Source organism: Heterocephalus glaber, unplaced genomic scaffold (assembly GCF_053883595.1).
Source record: "Heterocephalus glaber isolate CG9 unplaced genomic scaffold, H.glaber_assembly_v1.0 deba00001569, whole genome shotgun sequence".
NCBI classification, from domain to species: domain Eukaryota; kingdom Metazoa; phylum Chordata; class Mammalia; order Rodentia; family Bathyergidae; genus Heterocephalus; species Heterocephalus glaber.
In genome coordinates, this window is record NW_028258354.1 from 10,375,321 (window position 1) to 10,390,909 (window position 15,589).

The following is a 15,589-nucleotide window of genomic DNA, read 5'->3' on the forward strand; positions in this document are numbered from 1 at the left end:
ATCAAAGAAACATCTGACCCCAGGCACACAGATAATCAGATCATATCACAGTATTCTGTGATGTACTGGGTTTTTTCAGGCAAACAAGATGTGAGTTGATAATTGCATGGCACAAAAGACAGAGCACTTATAGATGAAACACTTGGTGAGCTCAGATTTTCCCACGCATATAAGGCATGAACTTGGTAATCAAAAATATTGCAGAGAATGATCAGTGGGAGAATCTTTTCAATTCCACCGGACTTTTTGCATCTTAGCCAGTGGGAAATGAGGCCCCTCAGGTTCACTCAGCTAGGAGGAAGGATGTTTTCTCCCAGTTGTTATTTTGACTACAGGAGACCATTAGAAGGCCACAGCCAAATTTTACAATTTCACTGGTTTAAATTCAGAATCCTGTATAAGTATCTCCAATAATGACTTTCTTTTCCTGAAAATACTTTGCCAAAATTTTATCTGTTGGACAATGGAGAAATTAGCCAGTCTGGGAGGTTATGTATTTTTACCCAAAGAGATTAAGCTTTGATTAAAAGATACACAGATTTGGTAAGTTTAAACACTATTTTTAGTACAACCAGTGGATCTATCTTTGGGCAAATGATGTCATAAGGTATTAATAAATAAAGTCATTAATCTTCCTCCACCCATGTGATTGTGGCTTAACTTAAATTTGTGATGCATGGACAAAAAAAGATCAAAGGGGTTTACAAGTGCCCACAACCATCATCTCTGGGTCTTAGGTGATTTTTAATTGTTTTCTCCAATAGTCTAAATTTTTACAAAGAATATTTTAGTTTAAAATTTATTTATAATACAACTTAAAATTTATGTGGCCTTTAAAAATGATGAATTCATTAAAGATTCTTGGTAAATCTATGAGCCCTAAATGATGAGATGAATGTACTTCCAGCCCTCTAGATAACCCCAACCATGGTTTTATTTGTTAACTATAAGCATATATCACAATCAGGTCAGAATAAAGTTTGATAAGGTATCATTCCTGACAAATCAGAAGAAATGAAAATAAAATGACATCAGAACATATATTTCATTTAAAAAAGAATAATGAGTATTATGAGGATGTGAAGAAATTGAAATTGTTTCACCTTGCAGATGGAAATGTAAAATGGTGGAGCCGCTTTTGAAAACAGTCTAATAGTTCTTCAAAAAAGTTGCTATATGATTCAGCAATTCCACTTGTTGGTGTATATATCCAAGTACACACACACACACACACACACACACACACGCATACACATAATGTGCAGTATTCATAATCCTTCTGTAGAAACAACCCAAATACCCATCAACTAATGAATGAATAAACAAAATGTGGTATATCCATATGATTGAATATTATTCATCAATAAAAAGGAAAGATGTACTGATATATGCTGCATCATATGTGAACCCTAAAAACAAAATGAATTTAAGTGAATGAAGCCAGACACAAAATGCTATATATTGTGTGATTCATGACTCCATGAAAAGTTCAGAACAGGCAAGTCTAAAGAGACAGGAAGTAGATTTGTGGTTGCCAGGATCTGGGAGGAGAAGGCTATGGGGAGTGACTATTGATAATTATGGGCTTTTCTTTTTTTTGGAGTGACAAAAATTCTGAAATTTGACAAAGGTGCTGTGAAGACTGCCCAATTTTGTGAATGTATTGGTTGGTATACTTTAACATGTTGAATTTTATGATATGTGAATTATATCTTAATTTAAAAATAAGAATACATAATTCAACTATACTTTTTCATCTGTACATTTTAAAAAGGATTTTTCAACTCAAGGCTTATTTCCATTTTTTTACTGGTAATGTGGTCCCTGTCATAGAAATAGGAAATTTCCTAAAAAGATTTGAATAAAACTTGCGGTCAAAAAATCATGAGCTTTCAAAGACCCACATTTTTGGTAGAGTTAGAAAAACCCCACAACAACAACAACAAAAAATGTGAATAAAAAACATTGCCTCTGCCAATGGAAAGTTCATAAACCCAAGGGCCTGAAATGAGTCCATGAGCAAAGACTGGTAAACACAGAGCAACTAAATGTGCAATGTCTGGGGGTGAAGGTGATGAGAAATTTGAAGGGAGCCAGTTAGAGATATCTTTACCAGGAAGGGAATTAATAAGAATAGAAACCACATCCTAGTGATTAATTACATGGTCCATGGAAAATTTAGAGGTATTTCATTTGAACTTGGAAAAAAAATGGTTACTTTCATCTACTACTACTCCTTAAGTAAAAAACCCCACAAATAAATTAGAGGCTGAAAGTTAAAAGAGGGACTTGGTATTATGCAATTCTGAAGTTACTGCCACTTCAGAAACTAGAGCTGTACCAAGCACAGTGGTATTCTACAGATACCAGATAGCAGAAGTGGGAATGCTGACCAGGTTCTCTCAACACACAGCAGAAAGGCAGAGCCAAGAACCCTTGGGGACATGCTCCTTTTCCTTTCCCTTCTTCCTGGGCATGTGTTTTGCTGCTGTCTTCTGGGTCATAAGGCAATAGAGTAGGTCGGGTTGTTTCATTTCTGAGTTTAATGAGAGAATAAGTGACTTGCTGGGGGCCATATGGCTGCTAGGTGGCAGAGCCAGGACAAGCAGTTTAGTACACTGATTCCCTAAACAATGACTGTCTGAGAAACATACAGTGAAGGCAGAGGTGTATCAATCTCAAGTTTACAGCTCAAATAATTTTTACATAAACAAAAACTCTAATGACTTCACCAGTCAAGACATAGAACACTTTCAGCACCCCATGAAGTTCCTTTGTGGCCTGAACTGTGATTCTCATTTCCATTGTCTTCATTAGTTTTACTATTCTTGAATTTTAAAAATATGGAATCACGCACTTTTTTGGATCTGGATCCGTTCACTTAAGATATCTGTGGGATTCGCTAATTGCTGTTAGTTTGTGCTTATTCTTATTGCCGGGCACCTTTCCTCTCCTTTTCTTGGGTCTATCCTTTTAGGTGGGTTATTAGGCTCACTCTGTTCTGGGATATCTGGCAATGGGAGGCAGGGAAAACCCCTCTATGCCTGTGGGCAGGTGAATGAATCTCAGCTGTCTTAAAGCTATGGTCCACACTTCTAGGCTGAAGCTATGGGCTTTTCATAATGAGAAGAGGAACTGACTAACAAGAGTCAACAGTCTGCTGAATAATCCAAATCCAGACGTAACCAAATCAGAGGGCACTGGTTCAAAGCCCTCTGAGGTGAACCATGTCACTCTTTGCTCCACCTTTAGCTTAAATAACTGGCAGATGAATCCACTAAAAAGAAACCTACCAACAGCCCAAGACTTTATCTAACTTATTCACTCTTTCTGGGCTTCAGATTCCTCACTGGGAAAATGAAGAAGTTAGATGAAGTTTCTGTGGTCCCAAAGAAGCAAAGAGAATACAGAAAGTTAATACTTACTTATTTCACACTGTTCTCCTTCTAACCCTGGAGGGCAGATGCATTTTCCAGGGTAGAAACAGGTCCCACCGTTAAAGCAGGTGGTAGAGCAGTTTGCTGTTAAAATAAAGAACAGCGTGTTGTATTAGACAGTAGGTTAAACCTAACTTAAAAACTTCACTAAAAGTGAATGATACTTCTTAGGAATTTGTTCTTGCCCTTTACTTAATAAAGCTACTTTACAAATATAAAAGTTGGAACCAGTTGACTCAGTTATTCAAAGTAACTGGTTCAAAATCAAATGACAATTACTTGATTTCAGAATATAGTCAGATACAATAGGATGTCACTGTATATCACCTCCCTCCTACCCCCAGGAGTTTAATATCTTAATTTAAAATGTATGGTGTGTTTAAAAAATAGTTCTTTTAATTTTTAAAATAAAATCTATGCCCTTAGAGAAGAATGCTATAAATCCAAGAAATGTTTTTTTTGAAATATCAGATTGGAGATAAAGGAAGAGTAAACAGGAGAAAATTTGGGATGGGGTGTAGCTCAGTGACAGAGCACTTCCCTAGCATGTGTGAGATGTTGGGTATAATCTCTAGTACCAAAAAAGAAAAAAGTTCAAATATTAAAAAAAGGAGAAAACTTGCTTTAAAATAATTGGAAAAGAAGTCATAAAATCAGAATTCAACAAAAGAGAAAGCAGCTGTCTTTCAGAATCATATGAACAGAGATTTATTTTACCTGGTAGGATTTTAAAAATATATTTTCATGATATTTGGAGAAGGAAGTGATTGAATTCAGAAAAAAACAGACTATGGGGGTCGGGGATTTAGCTCAGTGGTTTCAGCACCTGCCGCGCAAGCACAAGGTCCCTAGTTCGATCCCCGGTACCAAAACAAAAAACAACCAAAAAAAACCCCAGACTATGAACCCTTGTGAGATCCCACAGGTAGGGATGTGGCAGAACCTGAGTCTTAGGGATTAAGGCTGGATACACTATAGCGGGAGTCCAATTAACTACCTTATGCAGGTACTGATAGTCATACTGTGATTCATCTTAAATCAGTGATGGCAAACCTTGTAGAGATGAGTGCTCAAACTGCAACCCCAAACTCATTTATTTGTCACCAAGTGCCAACACTACAAGTAAACCTGAATACTGAGGCTTTAGTGTAGAAAAAACCCAACTCATACATTAACATCTTTTGTCTTCAAAGAAAAACAACACATGTGCCATAGGTTTGCCACCATTGTCCTAAACCCTCTCTCTGAGTCAATTTCTGGAATTTCGCAGCTTGCTGGCACCTTAAAGAGAGGGATAACAGAGAAATGAAAGTAGGGAGATGAAACATCTAAAAGTAAACAAGTTGGCTCACTCTGTAAAAAATCTGCCGAGCTTGGATTTTTAGCAATGTCAGTTACATTATCTGTTTGTTCTTGTCCCATATAAAATGTGCCAAAGTTGGCTACGGATGAACAAAAGCTAAAGTAAGCTTCCAGTAGGAAAATCAGAAAGGAAAGCCAAAAGTTATATGTGTTTGCTTTCTTTGTGGAAAACAAGTCCAACCAAAATGTCCTATGAATATTGTGCCTCTTAAATAATAAACTTAGTGTTTAAAATCACAAGCATCTTAGAGCTTAAGGCAATGCTATACTCATTTTGGCAAAACTAAATGTCTTGATGTAGAAAGGAGCAGTACCATTTTGGCACAGGATTTAGGATTCAGGAGACCCAGCTCTTTGGGCATCCTGTTTACTACTTGCTGCTAGTATTGCTCAGGCGGGCAATTGTTTTGTGAGTGTGTTCTGTTTCCTCCCTTGCCCTATTTCTCCTGAGAATAAGAGGAGATAGGGAATACTGGGATTAGCTCCCACTTGGTTCATGCCCTGTGGACACTGCCTCTTACCAATATGCAAAATACAATAAGCCCGGTAGCTTAATTAAAAGTAATAGAATTTGATAGATCTGGTTATGTAATCTGGCCACATTCTTAGTATGTGTATCATAAGTTACCATCCTGACCAATCTCCTCCACATTTCTGTAATGGTTTGAATATGGTTTGAATGCATTCCCAAAAGTCGTATGCTACAAACTTGCTGCCCAATGTGGCAGTATGGAGAAATGATGAAATTTTTAAGAAGTGGGACTTACTGGAAGGCATTCCATTAGAATAAGGCCACCAACCTCAGAAAGTATTAGTGTAGTTTTATGGGACCTCAGTTAGTTCTTCTGAGAGCAAATTTTTATAAGATGAGCAAGCACAGCCCTTGAATCTTTCTACTTCCCGTCTTGCTATGCAATTTCTACATCTTCCAGGTAGTCCTATCATGGCGTTATACACCATGTTCTGATGTATCCAGAAGGCCCTCGCCAGAACCAAGCAAATGCTAGTGTTACACTCTTGAATCTCCAGATACATGAGCTTAATTGACCCTTTCTTACAAAGTACTCAACTTCAGGTTTTTTGTTATAACAATACAAAAAAGACTAATAAAATTTCTATTGTGCAATGAGCTAGAAACACTAAGTAACTTTCACTTGGGCCAAGGGTTTTGGCTAATGCTTAACTGCTCACTTACTAAAGTTTATGGCAGATGTCTCAAGGGCCAGTGAAGATTATTCTTTAATATTTATTGTAGCATATTGTGCTAAGGTCTAGTTCTGTGCTTGTAATTTAAACCATATTTCAGAAGCTCCATTCTCCCTCCTGCATAATAAAAGCATGTTTTTGTTGAGGTGGTAAAAAATGTTTTTTTAATGTAGAAATTCTAACCAAGTAGAATTTCAACACACTTTCCAGAAGAATTAAACAAAAATTACTGTAGTCTAACAAGTAGGACAGTCTTTCATCTGAATGATAAAATATTACAAAATGTAAAAATCCTAGAATATAGATAAATATATTCATTCACTAGTGACCATGAACTTTGTTACACCATACCATTAGAAAAACATTGCAATGATATTCCATTGTGCAAACCCAGCAATAATGACCATATCTACATAAACAGGACTAAATTTAAATCTACAAATATAAGTGTTAGTCATCCAAATTTCTGAAGGATTTTCCTAGTAGATTTAACATAATCTGAGTTTTATTTTGCTTTAAGAAATATCCTATTTTGAAACAGCAGAGATGCCAAATGCTAAATTTAGACAAATAGAAGATTTACAATAAATGATTTTATTCACTGATCATTTTTGTCAGTAGGACTTAAGCTCTATGAAAGCACATTAAAAAATTTTAATCCAATGCTATAGTTTTAAAAGACCATTTTTTTAAAGGTAGAAAGGCTTTGATATACGAACTCAGGTAGCCTAGGGGTAGCAAATAGGCTGGTCTAGGAATTAATTCCAAATTTACAGAAGGTAAAAAAATGACCCAAAGACAGAGCTAGTTATCAGCCAAAGTCCAGAGTCACTTCTAGAGGACATGGAGCCTGAATTTGGTAGCCTGAGTGGTAACATGATACAGAGGGAGTGAATTTAGGTCAAGCTCCTCAAACTCTATATGCCTCATTACAATTCTCTGGGAATGAAAAGCATCGTACTTTCCATATCTAAAAATACTGTTGAAAGTAAAACCGGACAATTTTATGAAATTACTTTGAATATCATAAAATAGCAAACCACCATAAGTTATTATTCTGACTCATGCTGAGAGCTCTTTCCTTTAGCTTTGCTTTCTTTTTGTTTTTGTTTTTTTTTTTGGTACTGGGGATCGAACTCGGGTCCTTGAGCCTGCACAGCAGGCGGCGGAACCACTGAGCTAAATCCCCGGCCCTAGCTTTTCTTTCTTTTTAACAAAAGGTCTGAATTGCAACCTTACATGAATAACTAAAGATAATTCTCAAAAATGTAGTCATCATTCTATTTCAAAGTATATATTTATTAATAAAAGATGCTGTATACATGCAATTAGCATGAATAGTACAGGGTTAACTTCATCAAACTCATATACTCTGCAGGATATTTTTAAATGTTTAAAAAATATTCCTAGGAACAACCAAAGTGCCCAACAACTGATGAACGGATAAAAAAGATGTGGTTATTTTATATAATTGAGTACTGTTCAGCCACAAAAAAGGATAAACTGGAGACACTTCTAGGTAAATGGATGGACCTTGAGAACATATTCTTAAGTGAAAGAAGTCAAACACACATGTGTAAATATCTCCCTGTCTCTCTGGTGTGAGAAACTGAAAGTGTAAAAAGAACCAAAAAGAATAATAGATGTTGTGAAATAGGAAGAAATTGTTTAAAATTATACTGAGTGTGAGATATTTTTTAATAATTAAAATATTTTATGCAAAAAAGATTATCAATGCATTATCAGAAAATGAGCTGAGAGATAGATTAACAAATGAAAATATATTCCTTTAAGATCATGATACACAATGTATTTATCATTGTTATTCTCTAAAAATTTTTGTTATGAAAAATTATTTTTTCATAGAATAGCATTTATATTTTCTTTATTAATATCTACTTGTGTTACATTAAAATAAATAAAAAACAAAAAAAGATTCTCAGCATAGAAGGGGGAAGTTTTTAAAAAATCATATATTCAGCTGGGTGTGGTGGCACATGCCTGTAATCGCAGCACTGGGCAGGCTGAGACAGGAGGATCCGCTGTGAGTTTGAAGCCAGCCTGAACTACATAGCAAGACCTTGTCTCAAAAATAAATAAATAAATAAATAAATAAAGTATTCTAATCAGATGAAAGTGGAAGTTGGGGGAATTTATGGAACTTTCTGGATAAGGAAAAATTTAGCTAATGTCATCATTCATATATTCTCAGTGATCCCCTAAAGATTTCCGCTCCCTAAAACTTTTTAAAAGAAAAAGATTGGCTTGTGAGACACTCATTATAAACAAGTGCATTTATTTTGTCATTTACAGTATTCAAAAACTATTTCTACATCTCCAAAAATTTCTTTGGGGTACGCTGCAAAAATAGTGCATTAAATTCAGTAGTTTCAAGGGCTTGTGCATTTTTGTGGCTGAAACCTGCAGAGGTTACATCATGAAAAATTTGATTAGTGAGGTTTACTAGGTTTCCCCTTATATAACATTTCTTTTTGCAATGAATTTCAAAAGTGTTTGCCAAGTCCATTAATTTGTGTCTGTTTGTGCCTTAATACACGGAAACTTAATTTTGAATCTGGCTTATTCACTGTTTAGTACAAGTTTAGAAAGTGAAAAATGTTGCTAAGAAAATATAGATAGGTTTGTTCTTCATTATTTTGTTCAATAAAAATGTTTTGTACACCTACCATATACAAGGAATTTACTACATACCACCTGGCATGTCAAGATAATTGTAAGGTCTAGAAGTCACCAAACACAAATTAAAATTACTTAAATTTTTTTTTTAAAAAATATGTTAACTGGCAAAATAGCTCTCTTGTAAAGAAAGGAATCATTCTGTAGTATTTTATGGTCAGTAGTATTTTAGGTTTAAATCTACTCTTCCTGAGGTAAAATCTGGCTATATTGCTTCAGTGTTGAAAAGGAGGCATCTGAATGGGGGATTTAGCTCAGTGGTGCCACCGCCTGCCTCGCAAGCACAAGATCTCATGTTTGATCCTGGGTACTGAAAAAAGAAAAAAGTAAATAAAAAAAGGAGGCATCTGAGTTGTCAGGGATGTTATATGTGAGTAGAATACAAGTGAGTAAACTCCTAGATCAGGCAATTTGGAGCAGGGTGCCCAACTAAAGCCTTAGAAGTTCACCCACAAAATTGGTCTAGGGCACCAAAATTTCCATGTTCTCCTTCCAAAACATGAGTCATCATGTGAGATGCCTGTTCATCAGGGGCAGCAATTTTTCTGGCTGCATCCATGTAGAGCCAATCAGGCTAATTTCTAGTCGCAGAATAGGTGTGGAAATTTTGGGAGTCACTTTTAGGAGACAAGGATTTTTTTTTAAAAAATGTCCAACTCAATCTCTCTATGCTTATTGGCTGGACCTAGATAGCTCTAGGCAGGGCCCCCAGTGGATGCTGCCTGGGTCACTGCAAGAAAAAGCATTGCACTGCACACTGAACCCATATTCCTCTAGCAGAGCATTTGGTGAGTGAAAATGAACTGCTGTGTTAAACTACACTGGGATTGGGGTTCAGTTACTGCAGTAGAGTATGACTTGCTAAGTACTGCGTACTTATTTTAACCAAGCATTTAAAAAGAAGTCTGTTCATAAAAAGAAACTGTTACCTTTATCACAATTGACTCCAAAGAATCCAGGTGGGCAAATGCAGAAACCAGGAGTAACACAAAGCCCGCCATTCATACACCGTGGTGCGCAAAGGGCTTAAAGGAGAAAAAACCCTGATTAAGACCAAGTAGAATTTTGGAGCAGGGCCATTTTGAAATGTCAATAATACAATTTCAAGTTTTGTAGTTGACTCTAAAATGCTCACTCTTCACAAGTCTGTTATATTATAAATTGTTTTTGTGGTATTAATCAGGCTATTTTTCAACTTCTCAGCCAATTTCTTAGAAATCTGTTCCACTTTGAATGCCTGATAAAAAATTTCCCGGAATCATCTTGACTAAGATGTGGTCTTTCTAAAACTGTAAATATTTTTGCTCTGCCCTATTTCCTTGATTTTCCTTTCACTTCTAAGGCAAATGCAAATAAGAAAACAAGAGAAGTTCTTATTTCACAAACATGAAAAATAGTTTGTTTACTCTGGTTAAATAAGCTTTTGGTATTTATGCATCTTATAATCTCATTGTCTTTCTTATCTCTTTTTTCACATATTTTTCTTAATATCAGTTTCCCTAAAATGAATATATTTACTGTATAAATGTTTTTCACCCTTTTACTCTGCTAATAACTTCAAAATTCAAATGTAATTTACTTGTGAATCAAGCTACTTTTAGCTGGAATAATTTCAAATCAATGGTGACTATCTTTAAAAACTCATCTTCAGTGGAGAAAAAAAGAATGAAAACTTTCATAAGATTATGGCAAAGTATACTGTACACAATACTGTGTATGTGTGTGTGTGTGGGGGGTGACCACAAAGCATGTTGACACTGTGCCAAAGTTCTCTGCCCTTGTCACCACACATTGAATTTAAGAGAAGACCATTCCTAGAAAAAATATTTCCTAATAGCTCTTCTGTGGCTTTTTAAAGCTTCACCAGTCTTTATAATGTGACCAGAAAAATAATTTCAGAGGATGTATTAAAGACCCACATGGGCTCCTGGGTGACATGGTGTTCTTAGGAAGCAAGCAAGGAACACTGGCTCTCTCTCCTCTCCTCACCTTTCTCACAGTGAGGTCCATAGAATCCATCAGGACACTCGCAGACTCTTCTTTCATTACAGAAACCTCCGTTTCGGCAGCCTCCTGGGCACTCAGCTGTAGCAAAGAAAAACAAAGTTCACCTGCTTGTCCTTGAGATCATGTTGGGTGAATTACAGCCAGTGGGAGATGTGAGTGGTCATTTTTATTCCAGTGAACCAATTATTGCAATTGATTGTGTTTCCAGATACTCCTACCTCATTCTCTCTACACTGCTTGGATTTCAATAACCTTCAAGTAAGATTTTTATCTCTTGCAGTCTTGCTTCCAACAGTAGGGGGGCTCATGGAAGAAGATGTAGCATTTTTTATTTTGCCCTCATCCCTACCTATTAACCCATTGTACTACCTTAAATTCATACTATAGAAGAATGAATGGCATTGTCCTCAATCTTTACTTTTAGAGAGTGGGGTGGTGTTTAGCTGCATCTTGAGAGCACTGACAGGTGCCAGAGCTTCAATTCTGTGCTGGAAAAGCTTGCATGGAGTGGGAAAGCAGCCTCGTGCTTACTAGGCACCTGGGTGTAGCAGTGCGGTACTGAGTGAGGCCTTGAATTGGCAGGGATCACTGGTGACAGTGGCATCTTGTCCTCTGTGGGCGTGAGCAGCACCAAGCTTTTGACAGGGATACAGTAGTGTTGCCTTTGACAAGTGGGAAGAGAGCCTGGCACTTGCAGTGAGTAACTAGCATGAGAAAAGTAGGGAAATTCATGACCATAGATGAGATCCCTCAGAAGATTTCTGGACATTGTGTAGGGAAGGGGGAAGACTAGAGGGTGTTTTGAAGGGGTATTAGAATTCCTAAAATTCTAAGTAATGTTAAAGCCACAGAAAGTCTGCTCTAATATTCTAACTGGACCCTAGGTTTACTGTTGCCTCCTCTTACTGATGTGCTTATAATTATCCAAAAAACTATAACAATTTTTTGGCTCAAATCACACCTAGAAGTCTTGTTGATCTTCTCTTGAGTCACTATCAACCGTTACCTTGTTGACATGTTTTGAAGAAGATAGCATTTTGAGGTGTCTGGAGGATGGTGTTTCCTTCAGAATTCATCACAATCACATTCACTTCAAATGCTGCCACCCCATCTTGTTTTCCAAGACACGGGAAACCAACTTGAACGACTAAAAGAAAAAGAGAGCAATAGGGACTAAGAGGCTACTTTTGCTAAAAGCACTGACTCTTCACTTGGGCCTGCAGATGCTTGATGGGCAACTAAAAGCAGGATAAAAGGTGGGTATCTCATCCTTCATTTTGTATTTGTTTCTTTTGCTACCTTATACTTTGGCTCAGACTCCAGCTCAATTCTGCATGTAAACATGTTAATTATGTATTTTATTTTTTTATTAAGTTTATTGGTACATTTTAGGTATATAACACATTTACATTTATCATTGGGATCTTGTACCTGTACGTGATGTATCTTGGTTCTTATTTTTTCCCCATTCCCCTGCTCTATCTTCACCCTCTCCATCCCTCCCTATTCACAAAGACTTTGTTTCCATTTTTTTCCTTTTCTCATATTTTTTCTTTTCCTTTCTTTTCTTTCCCCTATCCCTCCCATTCCCCTACTCCTTTAGACTATTTCTTCCTACTTCACAATATCAATTATACATTTTGATCCTTATTTACACTTTTAGTTTTTCACACCAGAGAAACTGTTTGGTATTTACATGTGTGTCCTATTTATTTCACTTAAGAGTTTCGCTTCAATGTGCATCCATTTAGCCATAAATTTCTCTAGTTTCTCATTCTTTATGGCTGAGTAGTACTCCATTTTATAGAAAAACCACATCTTCTTCATCCAATCTCCAGTTGATGGGTATTTGGGCTGTTTCCAAGTTTTAGCTATTACAAACTGTGCTGCTATAAACATGGGTGTGCATATATCACTGTGGTATGATGCTTTTAATTCTTTTGGGAAGATACCCAGCATAGGAATAGCTGGGTCAAATGGGACTTCTAATCCTAATTGTTTGAGGTATCTCCATACTGATTTCCACAGTGGTTGCACCAGTCTGCACTCCCACCAACAATGGAGAAGGGTTCCTTTCTCCCCACAACCCTGCCAACATTTGTTATTGGTTGATTTCTTGATAGCAGCCATTTTTACTGGGGTGAGGTGGAATCTCAGCATTGTTTTCATTTGCATCTCTCAAATGACCCAGCGATGTTGAACATTTTTTCATATGTGTATTTGCTGCTTTTACTTCTTTGTCTGAGAAATGTCTGTTCATTTCAGATGCCCATTTTTGGAGTGGGTCTTTATATTTGGGGGTCTGATTTTTTTAGTTCTTTATATATTCTAGATAGTAGGCCTTTGACTGAAGAACAGCTGGTAAAAATTTTTTTTCCCACACTGTAGGTTGTCTCTTAGCTCTGTTGGTGGTTTCTCTTGCAGTGCAGAAGTTTTTTAATAAGATGAGATCCCAATTGTTGATTCTCTGTGCTAGTTCTTGTGCTACTGAGGATTTGTTCATAAAGTTTTTTCCTGTGCCATTGTCTTCAAGAGTTCTACCTAACTTATCTTCCAGCAAGTTTAATATTTTAATATTATTTTTAATATTTAGATCTTTTATTTATTATAGTTTAGATCTAATATTTAGATGTTTTAATATTTAGATCATTAATCCACTTCAATCTTAATTTAGTGCATGGTGAAAGCTAGGGGTCTAGTTTTAATCTTTGACAAGTTGAAATCCAGTTTTTCCAACACCATTTATTAAAGAGGCTATTTTTCCTCCAATGAGGATGGTTGGCTCCTTTGTCAAAGATAAGGTAGCTGAGTATGTCTGGAGTTGTTTCTGTATCTTCTAGTCTATTCCACTGACTCTGGGGTCTGTTTCTTTGCCAGTACCATGCTGTTTTTATCACAATGGCTTTGTAGTATAGTTTCAAGTTGGGGATTGTGATACTCCCTTTCATGTCTTTGTTGCCTAGAATTGCTTTTGCTGATCTAGGTCTTTTCTGGTTCCAAATGAATTTTTGGATTATTTTCTCTAGATCTGTGAAATATGCTGATGGGATTGCAACAGGGGTTTGCAATCGGGATTGCATTGAATCTGTATAGCAGCTTTGGAAGTATGGCCATTTTCACTATATTGGTTCTTCCTATTCAGGAACAAGGGATGTCTTTCCATTTTCTTATATCCTCTTTGATCTCTTTTTTCATAGTGTTGTAGTTCTCAATGTAGAGGTCTTTTGCTTCCTTCATTAGATTGATTCCTAAATATTTCATTTTTTTGGATGCTATTGTGAAAGGGATTGTTTTCCTAATTTCTCTCTCAGTGAGACTGTTATTTGTGTACAAGAAGGCTATTGATTTTTGAGTGTTTACCTTGTATCCACATGTTAATTACTTAAGAAAGGTCTGTCTAAAAACTTGTTATATAAGATTGATTAGTCCTCAACTTACTTAATCATTTTCTCCTTTTTCTTCAAGACTAAAGATATCAAATGTAACTAAGATATTTGTAGGATTCCAGGGAACGCAGGCCTTGAAGGCAGTCGCACCATGAAGGGACTGCCTTTCTAAACAGGAGAGATTACCCTGTGACTACCCCATGTGGCTGCCCCCTAAACCAGATAAATCATCTCATGTTAGGAACTGAATTGCCCTACCCCCTCAAGCAATGAGAACTTCCCCTGCAGTACAGGTTCTGATGTAATACTAAACCAGACCACAGTTTGACTAAGATCGCTTAACTATGCACCCCCCATACACTTTTGTTCCTTCCCTGGAGCTCACATCAGTATCCTTGAAGACAGGGCTTAAAACACTAGTCTCCTGCCTCCTGGTGTGGCCACACTGAACAATAAATTCCTCTTGTGCTTCATTCCCCACTCATGCCTCTCAGACTGGTGAGGCAGCGGATTGCAGAACCTGGTCTGGTGGGGCCTCTCCTCCTCCAGTTAGACCTTTGGACTACAACTCCAGGAACAAGAGGAAGTATGGGAAAACAGTTTATCCAGTTGCTTACAGTTTTACAGAGATCTTGGCGAGAGAGACAAAGAACAAAGCAAAAATGCCCACACTTGGATGACTTTCGTATATCTCCATTGGAGATAGACTATATTCTGATCATCTGGGCATTCTCTACAGAGCTTGTGCGCTATGCTGGGCACAGAGGAATGAAAGATCTTTATTCATCTACATTACAGTAATGGTTAGGAATATTTTGTTGATAGTTTTGGTTTGTATTATCTTTTAATCAACAAAAGATTTCTGGAATTTAAGTTTGCAAAACCAATCACAAGTTTATTAATAAGGGGAAGGAATTTTATGGGCACCTTCATTATCCCAAAAGAGCAAGAAATTAATATTTCATAATCCATTAAAGAAGTCCTCTGAGAAATACTCCACTAGATTATTTTTATTTTGTGCTTAAAAGTAACAAAATATTGTCTTTGAAAAAATTTTACAACTTGAACTGGACTCCAATTGTTGGACTGAGTCAATGCAGTTAATATTTTCTCGGGCTATTTTTTAACATGAGGTGTTGGTGTGATGAAATAATCTACTACAGATAGGCTTATATATAATGGTTTAGGTTACTTCCTCTAAGGAGCTCTTCCTTCTCCAGTCTATCACTTGGCAGGTATAAATGTTGACAGTGGAGCTGCAAAGCAGGGAGTAGGAACAAACAATATTGCTGTACGAATAAGTTGAAAGGCAAACAATTGTGCAATGCCCACAAGTCATTGAATGAATTGGAGTGGACCAGATGTGGCTATTGGCTGAGAGACTGATTATGTAAATTACCCAATTCTAGGGGATTATTGTAACATCTGTAAGGGAAGATTGACCTGGCCAAACCATTAGACTCTAATTCTTCCCTACACATAAGAAGAAATACT

General features: G+C 36.6%; 1 protein-coding gene across 6 annotated transcripts in view; it reads right to left on the bottom strand.

The window, feature by feature from the left end:
• Positions 1-15,589, bottom strand: part of Wif1 (Wnt inhibitory factor 1) — an 84,527-nt gene that overhangs the window by 6,561 nt on the left and 62,377 nt on the right. For 3 of the 6 annotated variants that reach the window (XM_004861109.4, XM_004861112.4, XM_004861110.4), the window contains exons 4-7: positions 11,716-11,856; positions 10,692-10,787; positions 9,632-9,727; positions 3,426-3,521 (exon numbers count right to left, since the gene is read on the bottom strand). In XM_004861109.4, coding sequence (XP_004861166.1) covers positions 3,426-3,521; positions 9,632-9,727; positions 10,692-10,787; positions 11,716-11,856 — 429 coding nt within the window. The remainder of the gene's footprint in view (positions 1-3,425; positions 3,522-9,631; positions 9,728-10,691; positions 10,788-11,715; positions 11,857-15,589) is intronic. The other 3 variants (XM_087192246.1, XM_021241525.2, XM_004861111.4) reach the window with 1 other exon arrangement.